The following is a 24,835-nucleotide window of genomic DNA, read 5'->3' as shown; positions in this document are numbered from 1 at the left end:
TAGGGATACTGCACCTTTTGTTGCCCTGGGGTTAGAGGGGTTTGTGGCATGGCAGTTGATACAAGTGTGCAGTGGGCATCGAAATCTCTTGTTTTCAAACACAGTTGGGGGGTACTTTCTCACACAGTCCTCGTGGTAGAACTTGCCACACAGAGGAACAATACAACGCTTAACATCAGGCCCATTCTTCTTACACACAAAACAAGTGTGAACACCTGCACAAAATAAATACATAACAAAAAGAAAAACACAAACTCATAATCAATAAATGTTTTTTGTTTTTAAGAAGTTGCATAGATACAATGTCTTAAAATAAAATTAAAAATCCTCCATCAGTCCTTAAAACTGATGCATAGATTAAATCATGATCTTTTCAGCTTTCAGAATAGATTAACCTGTTTGGTCATCATATGACAGGTGTAAAAATATATTTGTCTATTTTGAACTTGAGATAGATCAATTGTAAAATTATTGAATTTACAGGAGTCGCCAAATACTATATTCAGAAATGCAGCTAAATAATAGTTATTCACCCTATAAATCGCATATTTCATCCTTCAACAATTGATGGAGGAAATGGTTGCACAGTTCTATAGCTGCAGTCTTCAAGAAATTCTTAATTTAAAAGATCATCCTATTAGACAAGTATTCTGTGACAGAGCACTGCTCCCGTCAAAGGGGCACCCATCAATCACCATGCCTGTCCCCTTGCCCGTGACTAAAAAACAAAAGCAGGCAACGCTGGATTCATAGGGAAAATTGGGGGGTAAACAAATATCCTTTCAAAATATTCAGGTCATACTATATTAGAGATACGTTCTGTATATACCAGTTACTTCATTGGTCCGAGACTATGGTTTAAGAATTATGCAGATCATTGAACACCAATGATACAGTGATACACAGATATTCTTGTACTATTCCATTCACACCACATAATACATTTACAGACAAGAAAATAAACCTCTTATTTTATTTAATTATCACGCAGTGGACATTGTTAAATTCAATAGCTTATGGGAGTTTGGAGCTCCAGGAACTCAGCACGGTTAGCAGTATAGTTAGAGTGATCATGATGCCGTTCATTCTACAGCTGGAAATGCACCAGAAGCAAAAAAGCTAAGTTTAAGAAAAAAGATTTTGTTAGAAGCTCGTATGCTAAAGAACCCTTTGTGATCAAAGCAATTGCTGGAACAGGGATGATAGTGGCATGATGTGGACATGCCACATGAATCTTGGATAAATTCCATTTTAAATGGAGTATAACTACTGGAAACCACTTTTGCCACCCAAATATCAATGGATTGCAATAGTAGGTTCCCTCTTTAACTCCTCCAATGTCTGGAAGTAATAGGTTGTGTGGTTTAGGACAAGACAGTGGGCATGCTTCACCTTGATCCTTTCAAATCTACTCAAACTACACCACAGCACTTGAATTTTAAACCAAGAGATGATACTCTCCTTTGGCTACAGAAGAAAACTGGGATTATGTTAGAAATTCTAAACTAGTTTATGTATGAGAACAACAGTCTCAGTTGTCATGTGGCGGTCCCAGCCAGGTGAAAACCATCACAGCCCCTTCAGTCATTTCTTGTTTTGCATTTCTTCAATGACTGGATGAGCTCCCACCCCTGCAGAATACAAGTTAAAAAAACCCACAGATGAAGAAAATCGGAAATAAACACAGAAATGAACAGCGGGTATTGAAAAAAATTACACCTGAAACATTAACCTTCCTTTGTGTTTCACATGCAAAACACAAAAGGATCTGTTCAACATGTGAAAGATGCAGTTTGACATTGACAAATACTACGCTTACCTAGTTTTGCCTCTGCTTGCCACCCTAATCTGGCATCCCAAAGCACCAAGCAAGCGTAAAACAAGTCAATAGATTTAGAAGTGTGCAAAAGCAAAGCAAGTGTGCAAAGGATATGACAATGAAAAATCAAATGGTTTTATAGGTTATATGTTAAGATCTAATTTCGGTTGCGGTTAAATTCAAGCAATACAAATAATGTAAAATACAATGAATAATTCTCACTGTCTGAAGTCACTGTATGCTAAATATTATCCAATCCGCCTGCCATGCAGTGGTTATGCTATTTTGTTGCCTTTTTTGTTAATTGTGACGAGCTAATTATTTCCTTTTAAAAAAAAAAATTATATAGCAGCTTGTGTGGAATTGAACAGGGTTTTGGCTAAGTGAATTTAACAGTGAAGTATGTTTTAATGGAACTAAAGTCGTAATTCTGTAGCAAGGACATTTTTTTTTTTTTAAAAGTAATTATTTTGGAATAAATGGTGCATGGAGAGAAATTCAAACGAATGCATTTACAAAATTCAAAACTACTTAAGTTGAATATTATATGGAACAAATTGCCAGCAGGTTCTATTATAGCAACTGTAAAAGGGCACATAAAAGAACATTTGATATTTTCAAGAAACTCAAGTTTTCATCAACTGGCATACCAATAATTTATTTGTATAAAGTCAGCTGACTCATTTAGGGCATGTGATTGTTTTGTATTTCAGGTACTTAAAAACAATCCAAATTTGATTTGGGTACATGGATTTGGGTTTTAAATCTCAGAATGGTGTGTGTAACCTCAAAATTCATTTTAAGAGGGCGCTGGTATCTACAATAAAAATAATACATTACCTGATGTGCATTCTCTGCACGTAAATTTGCCTTGAGGTAATTTAGACAGCCCAAGACAAGCCAAGTGGAACGCCCCACAACACTGTCCTTCACAAAGGACCAGTTCACCAGAGTTCTCACACACCTATAAAAAGAAAAATCATGCGTCAGCCTGTGGAAAAGTTAGCAAATTGTCCAAAATCAATTTTTTTTTTAAACAAACCTACATGCTTGCAAAGGTGTGCAATCCAAGTTTAGTTTTGACTGAAGTGTGTATGCCATTCCCAAATTATTCAAAAGCTTGTACATAATGGTCACATTTTGAGGAATAAAATATTTCACTCTCTACTGTATCTCAGCTGCAAAATAAATTAAGTTTAAAAAAAAATAGGTAGGCTAAGAAGAAAGACAGATTACTCACCTTTAGGTGCAGTATTCCTCATTCTTCAAATGAAGTTGTCCTCCACATACCTTGGGTGAGATCAGCATACCAACAGGAAAATCACTAGGGACGCCTGTCCCTTTAAGAGATTCAGCCAGAACCACACCATTGCCCCCTTCCCGCGCCCAAATACAGTAACCCCACGTGGCAATCTTCAGTTCTTTTTGACAAGAGAAGACAAGGCAGAAGAGGATAAGCAAGGAGACCAGCAAGGAATCCATTGCCCTCTCAATTTTCTTAAATAGCCAAGAAACTTATTTAATTGATTAATCTTCTTATTAATTCATGTTTAATGTTTTGTTTTTTTAAATGATGTCCACTAGATTTGTTCAATACATGTGTAACACAGGCTTAACAAATGCATAAACCCAAAGTTAAGGGGCTAAAGCTCTCGACTAGATGATTATGCGAAAGATTGAAAACTTGGTATGTGGAGGTTAACTTTATTCAAAGAAGGAGTACAGTAATATAGTACACCTAAAGGGAAGTAAGCTACTTTACATTTTATTATCCTCCACATACCACAGGTGATTCTCTCAAAGATCCACTTTAGAAGTATCCAAGCCAGAGGCAAGAATAGCCCCTACCAAACCAAGCATCTCTGCAGTCAAATCCAAACTACAAGTAACTTCTGGTAAATATCCAAGGATTACTCCATGTGGTTGTCTTATATATATCATCCAATGCAACGTGCATGAAATCCACCAACATAGTGGCTATTACTTGTGTGAGATGGTGTTTTACAATGAAGTCCAAAATTTTATATCGTTTCTGTTCTATAGTTGAAGTGAGTTAGTTTCCACTCTTCATTCATAATTTTATGTGGGAGAAAATGCAGCTTTAAACCATCACAAAGTAGTGATTCATTGAATCCACATTAATTTTATAAACTACTGACAAATCACCAACAGCAGGTGAAGATATAGAAATCTTCTGATGATTTACTTTAATGCTGCAAAAAGCACACTGTGAAGTATCTTCAAACTCTTCAGATATCAGATCATCACATGAGTGAAGGTACCCATATCGCTGTCTATTATATATAAAAAATTAAAAACGCACACAAATAGGGAGCCAGTTTCTTTATTCATAAGAAGTCAAGCACATAATAAAAAGAATATCCAGCGATCAATAGTTTTTATCTCAAGTCAGAAAGACAGATGGAATGCAGTCACATCTGCAGTACTCATGATTTTAGATTTTCTTTCTTGCTCATGAAATAAATTGATCACGTGACCGAACAGCTCTATTTCTTTGTACTGTATGTATGCTTGAAGTCCGTCTCACCTGACAAGCTCCTTCTTTCTTAGCTGCACCACTGCTTCCTCGCTCCCCTTGGGATTTTTTGGATGATACAGATGAAGCCTCTGTTGGAGTCTCATCTGCACTTTCGTCTGCTGACTCCAGCTGTCCATCAAATGATGTCTGAACACAAGAGGCAAAAACAAAAAATATTTGAATATAATCAATTACTATGATGCTGCAATATAAAGTGATATGTTAGCAAAATAACTATTTCATTGCGAATGAACAAAAACAGCTGCAAAAAAACAGCTGAAGTCATGCAATTTTGGGGGATTTATACAACACCAAACCAGCAGCAATTCCACTCAAAGGCCATCGCTAATTAACTTTTGACCAATTATAATGTAATGTATCTTTCCCTCAAAAAATGTTCAGTATACATGTTTGAATATTTTAAAACTATTTGATTCAGCAAACACATAAGCAGCGCAAGACAAAGCTGGTGTCAGGTGTTTGCCAATATAAAATACTGCACACAGAGATTATTTGCATTCCTCAACATGGTAAACTTGAAGAGTGATAAGAACACATTTCCTCCCCAACAGAAATGTTTACAACAGCAGCCCTTGCACAGCACCCAGTTTCAGAAGGGTATCAGCAGAGGTCTGCTCGCAGGTCTCCCACTTGACCTTCTGGTCATAAGGACACCCTCAAAGCCTCCCTGGTAAAAGTGCGACATCCCCACTGACACCTGGGAATGCCTGGCCAAAGACTGCCCTAAGTGGAGGAAGTGCATCCGAGAGGGCGCTGAGCTCTGAGTCTCGTTGCCGAGAGCATGCAGAAATCAAGCGTAGGCAGCGGAAGGAGCTTGCGGCAAACCAGACACCCCGCCCACCCTTTCCTTCAACCACTGTCTATCCCACCTGTGACAGAGACTGTGGTTCTCATATTGGACTGTTCAGTCACCTAAGAACTCATGCTAAGAGTGGAAGCAAGCCTTCCTCGATTCCGAGGGACTGACTATGATGATGATGATGGTTAGGGACAATGTACGGGACTGGGAAACACCGCAAGCAAAAGTGATGTAAAGACCTCAATAAGAATTAAAACCAGTGTACAAAATAAGGGAAAGATATACTCTTCAATAGCAGGTTATTAACATTAATTAGACACTAATTGAAAATGTTCTAATTTTAATCCTGTGTAAAATAAATCAACTGAAACATTAATGGAGCACAGTGGTGAAGTGTGCTGGGGTTACAGTGTGCTTATTATGATGTGGATTGGTCCTCTTATGGGCCCCACATGTGAATACGAATCACAGGAAAACAAATTCCACTTCCTTAAGAAAAAAACTTTCAGGATTGAAATAAATTATGTCTTTACACAAATTCGTTTAGTGAGATGAAGAAATCAAAATACAAATTAGTTAAAAAGCAATTTTTTGTACCGACAAATATTGCAACAGTAGACTGATTAAGACTTCTAGTACAAACCGTCCATCACAGCTAAACATGCACTTTAAAAATATCGAATGGAGTATTGTCATCAACAGCCAGCTTTCAAACTAGTTAGTTGAAACATAACAAAAATCAATTTCTAGCATGGATTGAGGATTGGTTAATAGACAGAAAACAGAGAGTAGGAATTAGGTCATTTTCGGGTTGGCAGTCTGTAACTAGTAGGGTATCGTAAGGATCAGTGCTTGGGCCTCAGTTATTCACAACCTATATCAATGATTTAAATGAGACCACCAAATGTAATATATCCAAGTTTGCTGATGATACAAAGCTAGGTGGGAATGCAAGTTGTGAGGAGGATGCAAGGAGGCTTCAAGGGGATATCGACAAGCTATGTGAATGGGCAAGAACATGGCAAATGGAATATAATGTGGAGAAATGTGAAGTCATCCATTTTGGTAGGAAAAATAGAAGAGCAGAGTATTTTTTTTTAAATGGTGAGAGATTGGGAAATGTTGGTGTTCAGAGAGACCTGGGTGTCCTTGTATACGAATCACTGAAAGTTAACATGCAGGTACAGCAAGCAATTAAGAAAGCAAATGGTACGTTGGCCTTTATTACAAGAGGATGAGTACAAGAGTAAAGATGTCTTTCTGAAATTATATAGAGCCCTGGTGAGACCACATCTGGAGTACTGTGTATAGTTTTGATCTCCATACCTAAGGAATGATAAATTTGTCATAGAGGGAGTGCAACAAAGGTTCACTCATTCCTAGGATGGGGGGGGGGGGGGGGGAGGGTGCATTATCCTATGAAGAGAGATTGAGTAGACCAGGCCTATATTCTCGCGTTTAGAAGAATGAGAGATGATCTCATTGAAACAACACAAAATTCTTACAAGACTTGACAGGATACACAGGGAGAATGTTTCCCTGGCTGGGGAGTCTAGAACCAAGGGTCACAGTCTCAGAATAAGGTTCGACCATTTAGGACTGAGATGAGGAAAAATTACTTCACTCAGAGGATGGTGAATCTTAGGAATTCTCTACCCCAGAGGCCTGTGGAGGCTCAGTCTTTGAGTATATTCAAGTCAGAGATCGATAAGATTTTTGGACATTATGGGAATCAAGGGATATGAGGACAGTGCAGGAAAGTGGAGTTGAGATAGAAGATCAGCCATGATCTCATTGAATGGCGGAGCAGGCTCGAGGGGCCGAATGACCTACTCCTGCTTCTATTTCTTATGTTATGTTCTTAATTTAAAAGGAAATTAAAAATAGGTTGAAAACTCATGTGTGGAATCAATGATTCATTACACTCACTCACATTATCTGGATGTGAGCTCTTCAATAATTGTTTTCTGGGTTGGGATGTGGAGTTAGAAGCAATCAACTCAAATAAGCCCACAAGCAGACTTGTCAATTGGAATGCTACAACACAGAAAAAGGCTATTTGGCCCATCAAATCTGTGCCAGTGTTTTTCTCCACCAGTCATTTACTCCAGTACTAGTCTCCTGTATACTCCCCATAACCTTCAATATTCCATGTTTTTCAGACAACTACCTAATCCTTTCACGAATTTATGTTTAGGAAGATAATTACACATTTTAACCATTCGCTGTAACTTCTCCCCCCCCCCCCCCCCCCAAAATCCCGTTGTACAGGTTGAGTGTCCAAAATCCGGAAACCTCGAGACCGAGGACGTTCCGGATTTTGGAATGTCTTTGCCTGGGCCAGGGCGAGGTGGGGCCGCTGAGGAGGTGGGGCCGCCGAGACCGGGGTGTCCAGATTTCAGAACATTTCCCGGTTTCCGGATGACCCCGCCACGGATCGGCCCGGTGTCTGGATTCTGGAACATTCCGGATTTCGGATGCTCAACCTGTATTCTTTTTGTGATCATCTTTACAAAAGCCCTAGCTTTGCAAGCCACTCTTCATAACTCCTCCCTGGTACCATCCTTGTGAACCGACATGTCAACTTTTCAATTGTTTATACCACCCTTCCCAAAATGGAGTTGTCAGAACAGCACACAAAAATCCAACTGGGGCCTAACTAAGGCCTTCTATAAAATAAAAGCCTTACTTTTGTATCGTGTCCTTTTAAGATACTAAACCAATGGCTTTCTTTGCTTGTGCCACCACTTTTAATGACTTTCATATCTGGACACAATGTCCATGTGCCATTTAAATTCTTGAGATTTAAGGTGCATTTCCTTTGCCTATCACTCAAAGCTGGCAATTTAAACTTTATTCACATTTCTCCAAATAGTTTCCTTTTATTCCCATCACAGCTTCTCAACACTCCTCCAGTGGCCTGAACGTTCTGCCCGAGAGTGGTGGCTAATTGTTTTTAGTCCTTTATGTGCCCACACACGTATGTATGCAGCAAATATACAGAGACATTTACAGTAAAAAGTAAGAGATTTTTGGCGGTGGGGGGGGGGGGGGGGAAAGAGAAAGAGATGGATTTATAGGAAAACTCTGATAAGGAGCCATTAATGACCTGCCCCATTAATACTATACAAGTGGCTGCTGGGAACTGTATAGCAGTAATCCATAGCAGCTGGTACCATATCGAAGTGAACTGATAATCATTTATCTCATGGTGCACAAACAGAACCCACAAAATATCACTGAGCTGGTAGAGTTTGCACAATCCCACATCCATAGTTTCAATCCTAACTTTCAACCGCAAATAATACTATCCATTGTAACCCATTTTCTCTATTTAATTGCATTACTGGGGCCAGTTACATCTTTGCAACTTCCTTTTGAAATTACCTCATTTTCTGTAAACACAGTTAGAGGAGATGGATTCTTGCTGACAGCTGGTACCAGAGTTTCGGTAGTTGATGCTCTGCTTCGCTTTTTCAGTGGTTTACATGCATCAGAGAGTTTGCTTATATCTGAAAAAAATTGCACGAAGATAATATTTGATACCAAGCATATCAAGTAAAAGAAACTTTTAGCTTCCCAAATAAAGCAAGTGTAACTTGATTATTTCAAATTTTTTATTTGGATTAAAATGTATATTAAAATAGGGCCATCTTAGTAAAAATACAATTATCTAGAAGTCGATAAATCTTTACCTGACTGGCTGTTTTTGGATGCATTAGTAACAGAAGATAATGTTTCTCCAGCCTCAATACCATCGCTTCCACATGCCTCTGCCTGGCCAGTATTATTGAAATCATACTGTGCATAAAAGATAAAAGTAAGTCAGCACTGATTACCCAATAGCATCATATGAGAGAACATTTTAATGCACAAGAAAAGGGTTATCAAGTGCACAACAAAACCTACTACAGTCCTCAAAAGCAAGCTGAATTGTCACCAAGTATATTCGAATTTAAACTCACCAACTCTACTGTCTGAATCAGGCAGTCAGTGTTAATATTGCTTTCAGTTATGGATGCAACTTCATAGGGTGAGAAACTGGATCTTATGCAAAATAATTTAGCATAATTTGATAGAATTCCCTACTCATTTTACTTCATAAGAGTTTTGCCAACATAATATAATAAGAACATAAGAAATAGGAGCAGGAGTAGGCCATACAGCCCCTCGAGCCTGCTCCACCCTTTAATCCGATCATGGACTCAGGTCCATTTCCCTGCCCGCTCCCCATAACCCCTTATCGTTTAAGAAACTGTCTATTTCTGTCTTAAATTTATTCAATCTCCCAGCTTCCACAGCTCTCTGGGGCAGTGAATTCCACAGATTTACAACCCTCCGCGAGGAGAAAAAATTCCTCCTCATCTCAGTTTCAAATGGGCGGCCCCTTATTCTAAGATCATGCCCTCTAGTTCTAGTCTCCCTCATCAGTGGAAACATCCTCTCTGCATCCACCTTGTCAAGCCGCTTCATAATCTTATACGTTTCGATAAGATCATTCTTCTGATCAGCTTCAAAATTATTGAGTATTGGCAGGAAAAACAAACGTTTCCATAACTAGCTTGGCAGGAGGATGGGAACCGGAGAGTAGATTCAAAAGGGAGAGAAGCAAAGTTGGAAATGGAAGACAGTAAATTAGTAAGCGAGTTTGGAAGGCAGAGGAAACAAAGGCTGGAAAATAAACAATGAGGTTTGGCAGTGCTTAATGGTATCTACTTCAATGCAGGAAGTCTAATGACAAAGGCAGATGAGCTGAAGGCACAGACAGACACTATTACTGAAACATGGCTGAAAGAAGGGTAGGAATGGCAGCTCAACATTCCTGGTTAGAGTTTTCAGATAAGATAGAGAGGGGGATCAAAAAAAAAGGAGGGGTGACACAATACTGGTTAAAGAAGCAATTACAGCTGTGAGGGAGAGGATGATGTTAGAAGGATTATCAAATGAGAGCTATGGGTTGAACTGAAGAACAAAAAAGGGGCAATTACACTGCTGGGAATGTACTATAGATCCCCAAATAGTCAGAGGGAGATAGAAGAGCAAATATGTAACAAATTTCCTGAGTGCGCAAAATCAATAGGGCAGTAGGAGATTTCAACTACCCTAAAAGTAACTGGGATAGAATCAGTGTAAAAGGTATAGAGGGCGCAGAATTCTTAAAATGTATTCAGCAGACCTTTTTAGCCAGTAATAGTAAGAGTAAGAGAGGGCACGGTTCTGGACTTGGTTTTAGGGAATGAAGCTGGGCAGGTGGAAGGTGCATCAGTGGGAGAGCATTTTGATGATAGTGATTCAGTTAAATTTAGCGTAGTTATGGAAAAGGACAAAGATACACCAGGAGTAAAGTTCACGATTGGGGAAAGGCCAAATTTACTAAGCTGAGATGTGATTTTGTAAAAGTGACTGGAAACAGCTACTTGAAGGTAGTGGGCAAATTGTTGTAAAAAAATTCTGAGGGACAGTATTAATTGTCATTTAGAAAGGTACGGATTCATCAAGGACAGTCAACATGGACTTCTTAAGGGAAGGACGTGTCTGACTAACTTGACAATTGATTGAGGAGGTAACAAGGAGGGTTGGTAAGGATAGTGTGTTTGATATCTACATGGATTTCAGCCAGGCCTTTGACAAGGTCCTACATAACAGACTGGTCAGAAAAGTAAAAGCCCATGGGATCCAAGGGAAAGTGGCAAATTGGGCCCAAAACTGGCTCAGTGGCAGGACACAAAGGGTAATGGTCGACAGATGTTTTTGTGACTGGAAAGCTGTTTCCAGTGGGGTGCTGCAGGGCTCCGTAGTAGGTCCCTTGCATTTTGTGGTATACATCAATGATTTAGACTTTAATGTAGGGGACACGATTAAGAAGTTTGCAGATGGTACAAAAATTGGCCATGTGGTTGATAGTGAGGAAGAAAGCTGTAGACTGCAAGAAGATATCAATGTACGGGTCAGGTGGGCAGAAAAGTGGCAAATGGAATTCAATCTGGAGAAGTGTGAGGTAATGCATTTGTGGAGGGCTAACAAGGCAAGGGAATGCACAATAAATGGTAGGCTAGAGAAGTGTAGAGGAACAGGAGTGCATGTCCATAGATCTCTGAAGGTAGCAGGCCAGGTAAATAAGGTGGTTAAAAAGACACAAGGGATATTTTCCTTTATTAGCCAAAGCATAGAATACAAGAGCAGGAAGGTTATGCTAGAATTGGATAAAACACTAGTTAGGCCACAGCTAGTGTACTGAGTGCAGTTCTGATCACCATATTACAGGAAAGATGTGATTGCACCAGAGAGGGTACAGAGGAAATTTATGAGGATGCTGCCAGGACTGGAGAATTTTAGCTATGAGCAAAGATTGGATAGGCTGGGGTTGTTTAATGTGGCTGAAGGGAAACATGGTTGAGCTGTATAAAATCATGAGGCGCCTCCAGTAGAGGTCAAAAACCGGGGGCATAGATTTCAGTAATTGGTAGAAAGATTATAGAGGGGAGTTGAGGAGAACTTTTTTCATCCAGAGGGCGGTGGCGGTCTTGAACTCACTGCCCGAAAGGGTGGAAGAGGCAGAAACCCTCACCATATTTAAAAAGTGGATATGCACTTGAAGTGCAATAATCTACAAGGCTACTGATCAAGAGCTGGAAAATGGGAGTGAGCTGGATAGTTCTTTTTCAGTCGGCAGACACAATGGGCTGAATGGCTTCCTTCTATGCCGTAAATTTCTGTGATTCTGTGAACTTCTGAATTTTGTTCACGTCTTTCCCCTCCCCCCTCTCTCTCCCTCACTCCCTCCCACCCACCCACTGTGACAATCAAAGCTAGTGAAAACAGTCTTGGTAAATCAGTTGTTTGTTCACTTTGCATAACAAGATTAAGAAAATTAAGAGTTAGAAGCATCAAGCATATTCAAGATGTGCCTATTATTCTACCAACCAGTTGGTAGGAATAATCAGAAGGACACGCCATTAAAAGGAGTGGTCTTTATGGCCCCAAAATTTTACAGAATTCATCCCTTGGATCGTGGAAGAAAAAGCAAATGCATATCAAGTTCAGGGCAATTTTGGATGAACTGCCTGAATTGTAGGGAAAGGGAGAGAGGTTGGAGACTAGAGGAGAAAGATTTTGCCCATCAGATGTTCAGGAGTGAAGACAAGTGTTAGAAAAGCCTCCCCAGATTGAAGAGTAACATTCAAGCCTTGCAGGGACGTGTGATTTATGGAAAGCTTCAAGTCGTTCAGAGGAAAAGGTGGTCTTCAGCACATAAGCAAGACAAACACAGTTTCTTGGAAATAAAATTAGTAATTTGGTAACTGGTTAAGACTGAAATTTTTTATTTAGGATTACCAACAGCTGGGACAAACAAAAAAAATAATATTTTAAGAGAGAATTTTGAGCTTAATCAAGGTGAGGGATGCTGGTGGTGGAAATAGAACACTTAAAATTTCAAGCATCTATGAGACAAATTTAACCGAACTGGCTCGGTGAGGAACTTTCCAATGGAAAGTAAAATCGGGCAATATCTATAGCAATGATTTGGATGAGGGGAGCAAATGTAATATATCCAAGCTTGCTGATACAAAGCTGGGTGGGAATGTACGTTGTGAGGAGGATGCAAAGAGGCTTCAAGCAGATATAGACAGGCTAAATGAGTGGGCAAGAATAAGGCAAATGGAATATGTGGAGAAAAATGAAGTTATCCACTTTGGTAGGAAAAATAGAAAAGCAGAGTATTTTTTAAATGGTGAGAGATTGGAAAATGTTGGTGTTCAGAGGGACCTGGGTGTCCTTGTACACGGATCACTGAAAGTTAACATGCAGGTACAGAAAGCAAATGATTGTATGTTGGCCTTTATCACAAGAGGATTTGAGTACAAGAGTAAAGATGTCTTACTGCAATTATATAGGGCCCTGGTGAGACCGCACCTGGAGTATTGTGCACAGTTTTGGTCTCCTTACCCAAGGAAGGATATACAGGTACTTGCCATAGAGAGAGTGCAATGAAAGTTCACCAGACTGATTCCTGGGATGGGGGAGGGGGGGGGGGAATTGTCCTATAATGATAGATTGAGTAGACTAGTCCTATATTCTCTAGAGTTCAGAAGAATGAGAGGTGATCTCACTGAAACACACAAAATTCTTATGGGGCTTAACAGGGTAAACACAGGGAGGATGTTTCCCCTGGCTGGGGAGTCTAGAACCAGGGGTCATAGTCTCAGAATAAGGGGTTGGCCATTTAAAACTGAGATGAGGAGAAACTTCCTCACTCAGACAGTGGTGCATCTTTGTAATTCTATATCCCAGAGAGCAGTGGAGGCTCAGTCGTTGAGTATATTCAAGACAGAGTTTGATAGGTTTTTGGATACTAAGGGAATGAAGGGATATGGGGATAGTGGAGTTGAGGTAGAAGATCAGCTATGATCTTACTGAATGGCAGAACAGGCTCAAGGGGCCGAATGGCCTACTCCCGCGACCTATTTGTTATGTTCTTGTGTGTACAATGGGCAGCTGATCCGATCATGTTAGTTTCCCACAGGCGAGTTGGATTAAAATTATCCACCTAGTGTCAATTATTAAGCACACTCCCTCAGCTCAGTTGTATTAAGCACAGTTACATGCAGATAAAGTTCTCTCTACCCTACCTCAACATTAGGAGATCATCCCTAATGTACTAAAGTAACATTTTTTGCTTCCCATGCCAGGCAGCCTGTGGTATCAGACTGATAGTAAATTCATGCTAAATTAGAGGCTATTCATGCCCTAGGAACTGGATTGACTCATCAAATGTAGGACCATTGCAACTATCAGACAGAAGAGATCTCATTAGGCTGGATTGAATATTTAATTGCACCCAGTCGGAGCACTACCTTCCAAATTCTACCTATACAAGATAGTATATAGCTAATTATGTACCACGTGGGGGTGCCTAACACTAGAAGCACATAGAAAACCAGCAGAGCATCAACTGTACCACTACAAGCTGATCTTCTATTTGTAACCCTTCCCTTTTCTTACAGGAATTACACATACTGCACAACAATCTTTGTATGCGAGATTCTAAATGAGCAAGTACCTTTTCATCCTCGTAGTAGTTTCGCTTTAATCTCTTGCTAGAGCCAATTCGCTCTGGAGAGTCCTCCCTGTAATCTATTATTTTCCTGGATAGTCTTCTTTGCCTAGTTGATTCTGAACTAACTGTAAAAAGAAATAAAGAGCAGTTAACAGTTTGGCTCAGATTGCACCAATTTTGCCCGAATTGGAAGGTATTGGGTTCAAGCCCCACTCCAGGACTTGAATGCACAATCTAGGCTGCCATCCTATGCAGTGCTGAGGGAGTGCTCTTTCGGATGAGGCACTGAACTGGATGTCATGTCTGCCTATTCAGGTGAACATAAAAGAATCCATGGCATTAATCGAAGAGCAAAGTTCTTCTGGTATCCTGGTCAGCATTCCCCCATCTTGGTTGGCCCTCAGACAGCACTGAACAAAATAGATTAAAAGGTCATCATCTTGCTGTTTGTGGGGCCTTACTTTTCACAAATTGGTTGCTGCGTTTGCCTACAGAACTAAAGCAATTAATTGGTTGTGAAGTGCTTTGGGATGTCCTGAGGACGTGATTCGGTGCTTTATAAATACAAATGATTTCTTTCTTTAAATGAGCTTATTGAGGAACAGTTGTTCAAATTAAGTGAAATGTTTGATTTTGGGCTTGATACTAACTTGTCACGTATCAAGTACTTTAAGTTTAATAAATACTATTGATGGCAGGCCTCAGTTCTACTGGCAACAGCAGCATTTCACCTCGAGACCCAATGGCATTGGAGCACCAATTTTCCTGAGTCACTACAACTGCAGTTCATCATCATTATCCCTTCAATGAAAAGATTTCTCCCGGGATGTTTTCCTCTCCCAGGAGATCACATGGCTCCGGTTGGAGTGAAGTGTAGAATGTTTCGGTGCAAGGGGTGTCGCAGTTATGTGGAGCGGACTGGTTGGGCAGGGTACTCTTTACCTTACGGCTAAAGGGATCAAGGGGTATGGAGAGAAAGCGGGAAAGGGGTACGGAGGTGAATGATCAGCCATGATCATATTGAATGGTGGTGCAGGCTCGAAGGGCCGAATGGCCTACTCCTGCACCTATTTTCTATGCTACCTTTCCGCCATTGTTCATAGGTTTGTTTGTGATATAACAATGGGGTTGTTCTTTAAGCCATTGGTGCCATTAATGCTAGTTTCACAGAAGATTATCTATATTTAAAGGACTCAATCTATTGATACTTTATCATGTTTGTAAATGGAGAAACAGAAATGTAACCGATGATGCTATGCACCTTTTTATGGGTACGGGGCCCAGAAGAGAGAGCCAAAGGGCAGCAAGGGCCAGCCCACACTGCAATATGTGTGTGCACTGGCTCAGTGTAGCAGAACAGGTTTCCAGTCATCCTGGTTAACCCGGGCCTAGCTCTGTCAAGCCCGTGTGATGACAGGTGTGCAAGTCACCACAAGTTAAAAAAATCCATGCACAGGCATCTTCCACCCCCTCAACTGGTGTTCAGGACTGGAACATCGGGTCCTTCATTGAAGCATCTGTGAACTCACGTGGAAGCAAGTCATCCTCATTCGAGGGACTGCTGACCGAGGGCCGTGAGGCTCTTTGTCGGCCAGCGCGGACACAATGGGCCGAAATGGCCTCCTTCTGTGCTGTAGATTTCTGTATCTATGACTGTGGCACTTAATAAATACAAGTGTGGCAACTCACACCTGTGTCTGAGTGCTGCTCCCCCAGACTATAAGCATTTACATATTTAAAAATCTTGATCAGTTCAAGCCTCTTGTATCATGCCTTCCAAAGGTGTCACATTTGAAAAGAGTCAAGTCTGTAGGCCAAAATTACTGATCTGTTAAGTTAGCAATCAATATCCAATTGACTTAATGTGAATGAATCAAAAGCAGTTATACTCAGCCAGTAAGTACCAATAAGGAACAAGTAAGTTGAAGAAAATGTATTGTAAATGGAGAAACAGAAATGTGACCGATGATGCTATGCACCTTGTTACGGGTACGGGGCCCAGTTCCAATTTGGCAAACAGTAGAAACATCACAATCAACCTGTCAAAATAATTGTGTGAAGTTCTTTTGAGTCAGTCTTGAATTTATTTTAAACATATCTGAAAATATATGAATAAAAGGAAAACTTAAAAGAAATCCACAAAATAATTCTTATTCTTACTCAGAATGGTTGGTCACTCCCTGGAAACCATCCTTTGATGTTTACTTCCAAAGTACAGAACTGGTGTATGGGGTTCCATAGTTGCCTTTCGTTCACTCTCAACAGGATTAACAATTGAACACATTGCCAATTTGCACATGCCCTACACCACTCAACAGTACAGAAGAATGTCGTCGTCGAGCCACCTCCCTACCATTCCCGCCCCCCCCTCCACCATGTTACATGACTGAGTTACAGCAATAACATGCAAAGAAAACAGATTTCTTGATTCATGTACCTAAAGTTGGTACGGAGAACACCGTTTACTTATCCACAAAACAGCCAATAAAATGCACTTACTTTATTCTCTGCACAAATGTGTGTCAAACCTCTTTCCAAATCCTTTCAATGGAAGTGTGCACATCTACCCCAGCAACAACGGAACGCCTGGCTTACTTTGAGCAATGCCACAGGAGGTAAACTAGTTTCACGTAAAAATTCCGTAATCATTTCAAAAGTTCCACTTCAGTTTTGTTTTAATTACAAATTTGATAATCATGCCTGATACAAATGTGGCAGCATTCCTGAAATTGAACCAGCAACTTATTTGGTTTTGTAAATGTTAGCCATGTATAATTTACATAGTCTATATAAATACAGGGGTACTTTGATTACATGGGTAAGGCCAGTCAAACGTGAAAGCTCAAGATTATTTTTAAAATGTTCAATGCAGTCGATAAAACCACATGCAAAACAACTAACTGCAAGAAAAATTTCCTTCGACCTACCACTCGATCTAGTTGTTCTTTTCGGAGATTCCTGCAGCACTCTGCGCCTGGTTGGCCCAGGAGATCCTGCTGAAAAACCTATTGAAAGAGTATGTGGGAGAAGAGAAAAACCTGAATTCATGTTTTGGGCCACTTGCCACCTATTTCTTGCATTTTACTAGCATTTAATCGCATTTCAGTGCGGTATGAAACAAAAGCTGTTCTAATACAACAAAAAGTCAGAAAGAAAAGACTTACATTTATATAGCGCCTTTCACAGCCACCAGACATCTCAAAGCGCTTTACAGCCCATGAAATGCTTTTGGAGTGTAGTCACTGTTGTAATGTGGCAGCCAATTTGCGCACAGCAAGCTCCCACAAACAGCAATGTGATAACGACCAGATAATCTGTTTTTAGTGATGTTGACTGAGGGATAAAGATGGGCCAGGTCACCGAGGATAACTCCCCTGCTCTTCTTCAAAATAGTGCCATGGGATCTTTTACATCCACCTGAGAAGGCAGATGGGGCCTCGGTTTAACGTCTCCTCTGAAAGAAAGCGCCTGTGACAGTGCAGCGCTCCCTCAGCAATGCACTGGAATGTCAGTCTAGATTTTGTGCTCAAGTCCCTGGAGTGGGACTTGAACCCACAACCACCCGACTCACTGAGCTGGAGCTGACACACCAGCCACAGGATAGATGTGATGCAGAGAAAAGCACAATTAAGCTTTGTGATTTATTATGTGTGTATCAGTAAGTTTCTTTCATAGTTTTTCCCATTATTCTACCACATTACAGACTGTGTATTGTACATTTTTGCTTTCATCTCACTAGATCAGAACCTTGTGGTTAATTTCTAATGCTGGATGTGCTGGTACTTAGAAGGATTAGAAGAATTTTGTTTAATATTATGCAGAATAAAAACTTAAATGATACTGTATTAATGTAGATCATTCAGAGAACAATAATAAATGGAGAGAGACACACACCTAATCCGCCCATCTGGAAACTGACGGGATCGGATGCAATGCTGACTTTACAGCTCACCTGATTTTACTCTCGACAGTGCTCAATGGAGAGTAATATTGGGCTGAATTCAAAACCGGCGTTCCACCAGATTCCGTACCTCTGCACCCTCTCTCACTGAAGGCCTCAGAAATATAATTTCTGTCCTTGTATTTTATTGTTCATGGAACGTTATACTTTAGTTTGCTTTTAAACCAAAATGTTATGTTTGAAGCAGCTGCCCATCTCTTGAAGTATAAAACTTTAGCACCAGTCATCACTGATAATTTACACTCACCTGAAGCTGATACAGGAGATTTGTGCTCAGTTACTGGGGTCACTATAGAGAACTTGGTGTTGTAGCGTGCTCTCTGTTTATCACTAAGCATAGCCCATTGAGACTCGAGCAGCTCTTCAATCTCCTCACCAGAAGCATCTGGATGTTCCTCAGCCAGCTGCAAATGTAAAAGCATTTCAGAATTATTTTGCTCTTGGTTGAAGTCAACACAAACACTATTGATAAAAAGGATTCACACCGGTTACTCAAAATAAAACAGACTATTTATGAAAGCTGAAACTCTTATTTATAAGAACACTTGTAAAATAAGGTCTGCAGTCAACATAATAGTGCCATTCTAGGCAAGGCCACTCTTAGGATGATGCCAAGCATTGAGTTTCAACAAAATGCCATGCACTGGTTGGCACCTGCAATTCTTGACATAAATGAACAACCATGGCCATATGATCAGAAGGAAGTGCAAAATAGAGGCCAGGCACCATTACACAAAGGCATACTCCAGACTCTCGGTTCACGAATAGCAGAAGTTGCTTCCCGATAGATAAACGCACTATAAAGGAATGGCACTCAACCACACAGACGAGAAAGGTCAGAGATACAATTGGCATGTACTGAATTAGGCATCATCAGCCTGGTGGCTGGGGGCGGACATGAGAGAGAGAAAGAACAGGAGGAAGAGAAGAAACAAATCAACTATGGATCCCACTGCTGACCATCGTGCATGGATTCTTAGCGGAAAATGTAAATGTGGGGGGCATGGCACAAGGACAGGATCTGGCTTAGCTGTGATGCCTGCCATGGTGAATCACTGTCTAAAGTAGTACACAGGGAATGGCCACAGTGTTGGTACAGGAAAGCTGTCAGTACCCACGGAACTATTTCCCAACCGTTTATAGAGGAGTTGGGAAAACTGGCAAAAAGGTGGAGACTGCATACTTATACCCCTGATCAGGGATCATGAAAGCAATAGAACATTCTTATTATTGATTAAGTATGGTTATTTTGGAGCCTTCTTTATTTCTTTAGTGAATAAACTTTACAGAAAGCCAAGGACTCCTTGCACAAATTTCACTATGTTTCAGGAAATTGTTAACAATACTCCTTCAAAAAGCATGCACTTATTCTGATTATATTAAATATGACATTTAAATTACAAACTTCAACATGGGGTGGACAGGGATGAAAACACGAATGGATGTTTTATACAATAGGAAACATGCATTAAGGAGTCATCTTCAGAGCACAGGAATCTTGGAGAAACGTTCTTCTTTGTTCACTCACTACTTGTAATGATATCACTATAAATTGTGACGGAAATCTTCCCCCTTAGTGCTTAAGACAAGGGGAGCATAACTCACATTGGTTCGGAGAACTTATACCTCACTTAAAACACAAATAGACATTTAAACCAAAACAAAACATTAAAAGGAATCATGGTGTAGTGAGTGCCTTGATGATAATGGAATGACTGTACAGCATTCTATATGTTCGCATCTAGCAATTTTTGGTTGGCAAAGCAACTGGGGTTCCAGTTTATACACACAATAGATTTACAAACAAATACAAACATTTATAGGAATAGGTGTGACTTCAACTTATAATGAAGTGCTGTAGCTCTTAAAACATACAAAAGATATATATATCTGAAGCCAAGATCAAGTGTGCATGAGAGGGGGGAAAAAAAACACAAAAGTCACATTCCTACTTAGTTCACCAAAATACAGCAAGCCACAGAATGTGAAAATTGAATATTCCTCATTGTGGGGAGTGTTTCACGCGAGGAATTCTACCACTGCACGGTACAGTGCATCGAACAGCACTAACAGACTGTCCTTGCTGGCTGTCTTTAAAAAAAAATCACACACACAGGGGAAGATGGCAAACATGGGAGCAGATGTGCAACATTAATTTAGTGAAGAATTAAAACGCTGATTTGTCTTCATGTTGAAAAATTTGACTTGCTCATGCCTCATTTCAAACAACTATGTTAAGTAATATTTTATTCAATATACTCTTTTACAAATTACATCATTTGAAAAATAATTTTCTTCACTGGGAATTATGGTTCTGCCATGATTAAGTTCATTTCATTTCCAGTACAGAGGGGAGATTGGGTAGCATCAACTGGTTTGCCGTTTTATGAACATAGAAATGACAGCACGGCAGGTGATCCTTTGGGCCACTGTGCCTTTACTGATCGCTAGCCCTTTACCTGCAGCAATCTCCTGTAAACCCATTTCCTGGCCTCTTTTCATCATTGGAAATTATGAAGGTATGAGCTACACTAACGCCATCCATGTTGCCAACCAATTTTATGTCATTAACAATCATCATCATAGGCAGTCCCTCGAAATGAGGATGACTTGCTTCCACGCCAAAAAGGGACGAGTTCACAGGTGTTTCAATGAAGGACCTAATATTCCAGGTCCTGAACTACATCCCGAAGGGTGGAAGATGCCTGTGCGTGGATTTTTAAAAAAAAAAACGTGCGGTGGCCGTTGCACACTAGCCACCACATGGGCTTGACAGAGCTAGGTCTTGATCCAGTGGCAAGGGTTATCCAAGACGACTGGAGACCAGCTCTGCTGCACGGACCTAATGCGCACACATATCGCAGTGTGGGCTGGCCCGTGCTGCCCCTGGGTCCCTGGCCCCGAACTCATGCCTCTCCTGGGCCCCGATCACGTCCCTCTAGAGTCTCTCGCCACTCCTTCGCCCCAGTACTCAACTCCAGATGTGATAAACTCACCCAGTAACCCATGGCACTAACAGTCAGACACCCTGCAGAAGTGCTATTTAAAGGGCTTATCCCGTTAGGCTGTGAGTTAACTTGTAGGCCTTTTTAAAATCTATTTTCTGTGTCCCACAAGTGAATTCTTGTGGGACACAACTTTGTGCTAGGTGATCTGTAGACTACTCCCATTAGTGTGATTGATCTTTTATCATATCCATATGGATTTTATTTTTGTCTTGCTCATAGCTGCGTCCCTTTTTTCTGCAGCCAGCATGTTATCCCTAATAAATACTCCACCTCCCCTTTTCCCCTCTCTATCTTTTCTAAATATATGTTATACACTGCAAGGTTTCATTCCATGTCCTAATTTTTCTGAGCCATGTCTCAATAATCCCTGGTTCCTCGCAACACGCAATTTCCTCCAACTTCCCTGTTTTATTACAGACTCTGGGTGCATCGCTTTATAGCTTAAACTTATTTTTGCTACGATTTCCTCACTTTATGTTTAACCATCTTTTTAGACTCCTGTTCTATAACTCCATTTGCTCCCTTGCCATCAATGTAATACACTTCTCAATGTACAAATGCCAGAAGGGAACCGGGGGAGGGGGAGGGGAAAGAAAGAGAAAGGACAGGTGGCGAGGAATTTCCAATTAGAACCAACTCCCAATTAGGGGAACATATAGTTCAGAAAAGCATGTTAAGATGCTTTACTTTGTTACAATGCACATCACTGATGGTCCTCAAGTACAAGCAACCCAACCCCCATGAAGGCAGCAGTGATATTATTTTTTCCATGCTGGAACAACTACTTCCTCCCGTGTTCTACCAAACATACCAACCCAGTTGAAATGAGTAAGCTGCTTGGGTTACCACTTGAAATAGCAATCAATGTCAAGTCAGAACTTATAATCCAGCCTACATCAGGACATGTAATTTCGTGCTAAACACAAGCCAGCTTCTATTTGGTATTATCTTTTCAGGTAATAGCGCTTTCTTTCCAATTCCCCCAATTGGGCATTGTGTCTTAATACAGTGCCTAGACAAATCTTCAGTGCTAAATATTAAAAACTGTACTCCAGGTACTGCCAACCTACCCTGTACTGCCAGTGTATAGAGACAGCTTTGAAATTTGACCGCCTTTTAGAGACAGAAATCAAGTCCGAATGCAAGTATTTATACAACTTTACTTGGCAAGTAAGCTTTTAAAACACAAACCTCGTCTCTGTGTTTCTGACAAAAGGCCATGAACTGAGCGAAGGCAGTGTCACATTTCCTGGTCCGCTGAGTGGGGACTCCTTGTTTTCTCTTAGCCACGGGGGAGCCTGCACCACTCTCAGAGTCTGATGATTTACAAGATGTCCTGTCAGCTGACTGACTTTGAGCAGAACCTTCAGTACAATCTACAGTCCTATTTACACACTGCTTTGCAGGGGTCTTGGGTTCAGACGGCTTTGAACACCGCCTTTTATTTGGTGCACTGCTGTTTCTTCTCCTCCTCGTTCCTTTACTGTCAGTAAGATTTTCCTTGGTACTTGGGAATTCCTCAGTTGGCCATTTCCTGTCTTCAATAAGTTCAACAGGAACCCCAGCTTCCTTTGCAACCTGAGGCGGTAGTAGTGGACGGTCATGATCATAAACAAAGGTGTATTTAGCTTTTCGATCCTCGGGGTTCATTGCCAGTGCTTCTTTAGCTTGGGCAATACCGACATCCCACTGAACACGAATTTTGGCAGGAATTGGTTTGAGGAGCTGAAAAACAAAGAGTTATTTCATTCTCTAAGGACACATTTACAATGAGTAAACTGCTAAAGGAACCTCTTTTCACCTGCTAAGGATGGGTTTTACATTACATTTTATCACGAACAATCGAGCGACTGCACACACGGGATAGATAGTAACTAAACTGCTAAGTTGGTAGAAATCTCCATTTAACACTACAGGCACCTCTATGGACTTCAAAGCTCCTTGGGCTAGACTTTTAAAAAAAAATACACATTTCAACAACGCATACATATATAAAATGTTACAGTAATAAGCAATGAGCATATTAACCAGAAGGTGCAATATGTGGAAAGATTCAGTGAGACAGTATTTATATATGACTCAAGGCAGGTTTCATTACCACAAACAAAGCTAACTTGGAGGCAGATCTCACTTGCAATAGCAGGGACTCAGAAATTCAGATTTTGGCATGAATACACTGTGCTTGAGACTGGATTTCAGGGCTTATCCATCGGCCAAGCTGCAAAAGTGATACATGATGAATGTAGTAGCTTTCATTCTGCTTCTCTGGAATTACAATACTCATAATTCACCAGAATGACCCACATCACAGAGAAAAAAAAATCAGTAGAAATGAATAGGAAGAGAGAGATGGAAAACTCAAAAATCAAAAAAAAGGGGAGGGGGGGGGGGGGGTGGTCGGAAAGATAGAAGAGTGAGAAGGGAGCAGACGAGAGAGAGGACAAAGGAAGGGAAAGAAAGAGAAAGGACGACAAAAATGACCCATTCATTAGAGAACTGCAATTTCCATGAGTGTACTATGCCAAATCAGACAGGAAATTTTTTTAAAAAGCAGTAAAAAGGATTTGATGCTTATCTGAGCATTGTATTTAGCTTACAAAATATAAATAAAAATTCTGAGCTAATTGTGTTTGAGATGAGGCCGATAGGAGATGTTTATAAAGCACTCCAATACTGACCTCAGACATGGCAGCAAGGTTTAGTTACCCAAGTTTGGACATGGTCAATGACCACTTTGTAGCTGCTGGTCAAAGGAGACTGGATGTTGGGAATATATTAAACCAGTCAATGCTGCACTGACAACAGTTTCAGCAAGAACTACAAATCCAATGTTGGAAAATAACATGTTATCATGTGAAGAGCAGAAAACAAACTTGGGACTAAGATGTTCAGAGAGAATGTCAAACAAATTTGGCTAGATTTACATAAGAACATAAGAAATAGGAGCAGGAGTAGGCCATACGGCCCCTCGAGCCTGCTCTGCCATTTAATACGATCATGGCCGATCCGATCATGGACTCAGGTCCACTTCTATGCCCACTCTCCATAACCCCCTATTCCCTTATCATTTAAGAAACTGTCTATTTCTGTCTTAAATTTAATCAATGTCCCAGCTTCCACAGCTCTCTGAGGCAACAAATTCCACAGATCCACAACCCTTTGAGAGAAGAAATTTCTCATCTCAGTTCTAAATGGGCTGCCCCTTATTCTAAGATCATGCCCTCCAGTTCTAGTCTCCCCCATCCTCTCTGCAACCACCTTGTCAAGCCCTCTCATAATCTGAAACGTTTCGATAAGATCACCTCATTCTTCTGAATTCCAATGAGTAAAGGCCCAACCTACTCAGCCTTTCCTCATAAGTAAATCCTTTCATCTCTAGAATCAACCTTGTGAAGCTTCTCTGAACTGCTTCCAAAACAAGTATATCCGTTCGTAAGTATGGAAACAAAAACTGCATGCAGTATTCCAGGTGTGGCCTCACCAATACCCTGTAAACTGTAACAAGACTGCCCTGCTTTTATACTCCATCCCCTTTGCAATAAAGGCCAAGATTCCATTGGCCTTCCTGATCACTTGCTGTACCTGCATACTATCTTTTTGTGTTTCATGCACAAGTACCCCCAGGTCCCG

General features: G+C 40.6%; 1 protein-coding gene across 3 annotated transcripts in view; it reads right to left on the bottom strand.

The window, feature by feature from the left end:
• nsd2 (nuclear receptor binding SET domain protein 2) overlaps positions 1 to 24,835 on the bottom strand; it is a 111,356-nt gene that overhangs the window by 37,711 nt on the left and 48,810 nt on the right. For all 3 annotated transcript variants that reach the window (XM_070866920.1, XM_070866921.1, XM_070866919.1), the window contains 9 exons: positions 22,397 to 22,930; positions 18,445 to 18,601; positions 17,164 to 17,241; positions 14,240 to 14,361; positions 8,874 to 8,979; positions 8,566 to 8,690; positions 4,368 to 4,505; positions 2,660 to 2,783; positions 15 to 215 (listed from right to left, as the gene is read on the bottom strand). In XM_070866920.1, the coding sequence (XP_070723021.1) occupies positions 15 to 215; positions 2,660 to 2,783; positions 4,368 to 4,505; positions 8,566 to 8,690; positions 8,874 to 8,979; positions 14,240 to 14,361; positions 17,164 to 17,241; positions 18,445 to 18,601; positions 22,397 to 22,930 (1,585 nt within the window). The remainder of the gene's footprint in view (positions 1 to 14; positions 216 to 2,659; positions 2,784 to 4,367; positions 4,506 to 8,565; positions 8,691 to 8,873; positions 8,980 to 14,239; positions 14,362 to 17,163; positions 17,242 to 18,444; positions 18,602 to 22,396; positions 22,931 to 24,835) is intronic.

This window comes from Pristiophorus japonicus, chromosome 2 (genome assembly GCF_044704955.1).
Source record: "Pristiophorus japonicus isolate sPriJap1 chromosome 2, sPriJap1.hap1, whole genome shotgun sequence".
Lineage (NCBI taxonomy): Eukaryota > Metazoa > Chordata > Chondrichthyes > Pristiophoridae > Pristiophorus > Pristiophorus japonicus.
This window is presented reverse-complemented; position numbering and strand designations above follow the sequence as displayed.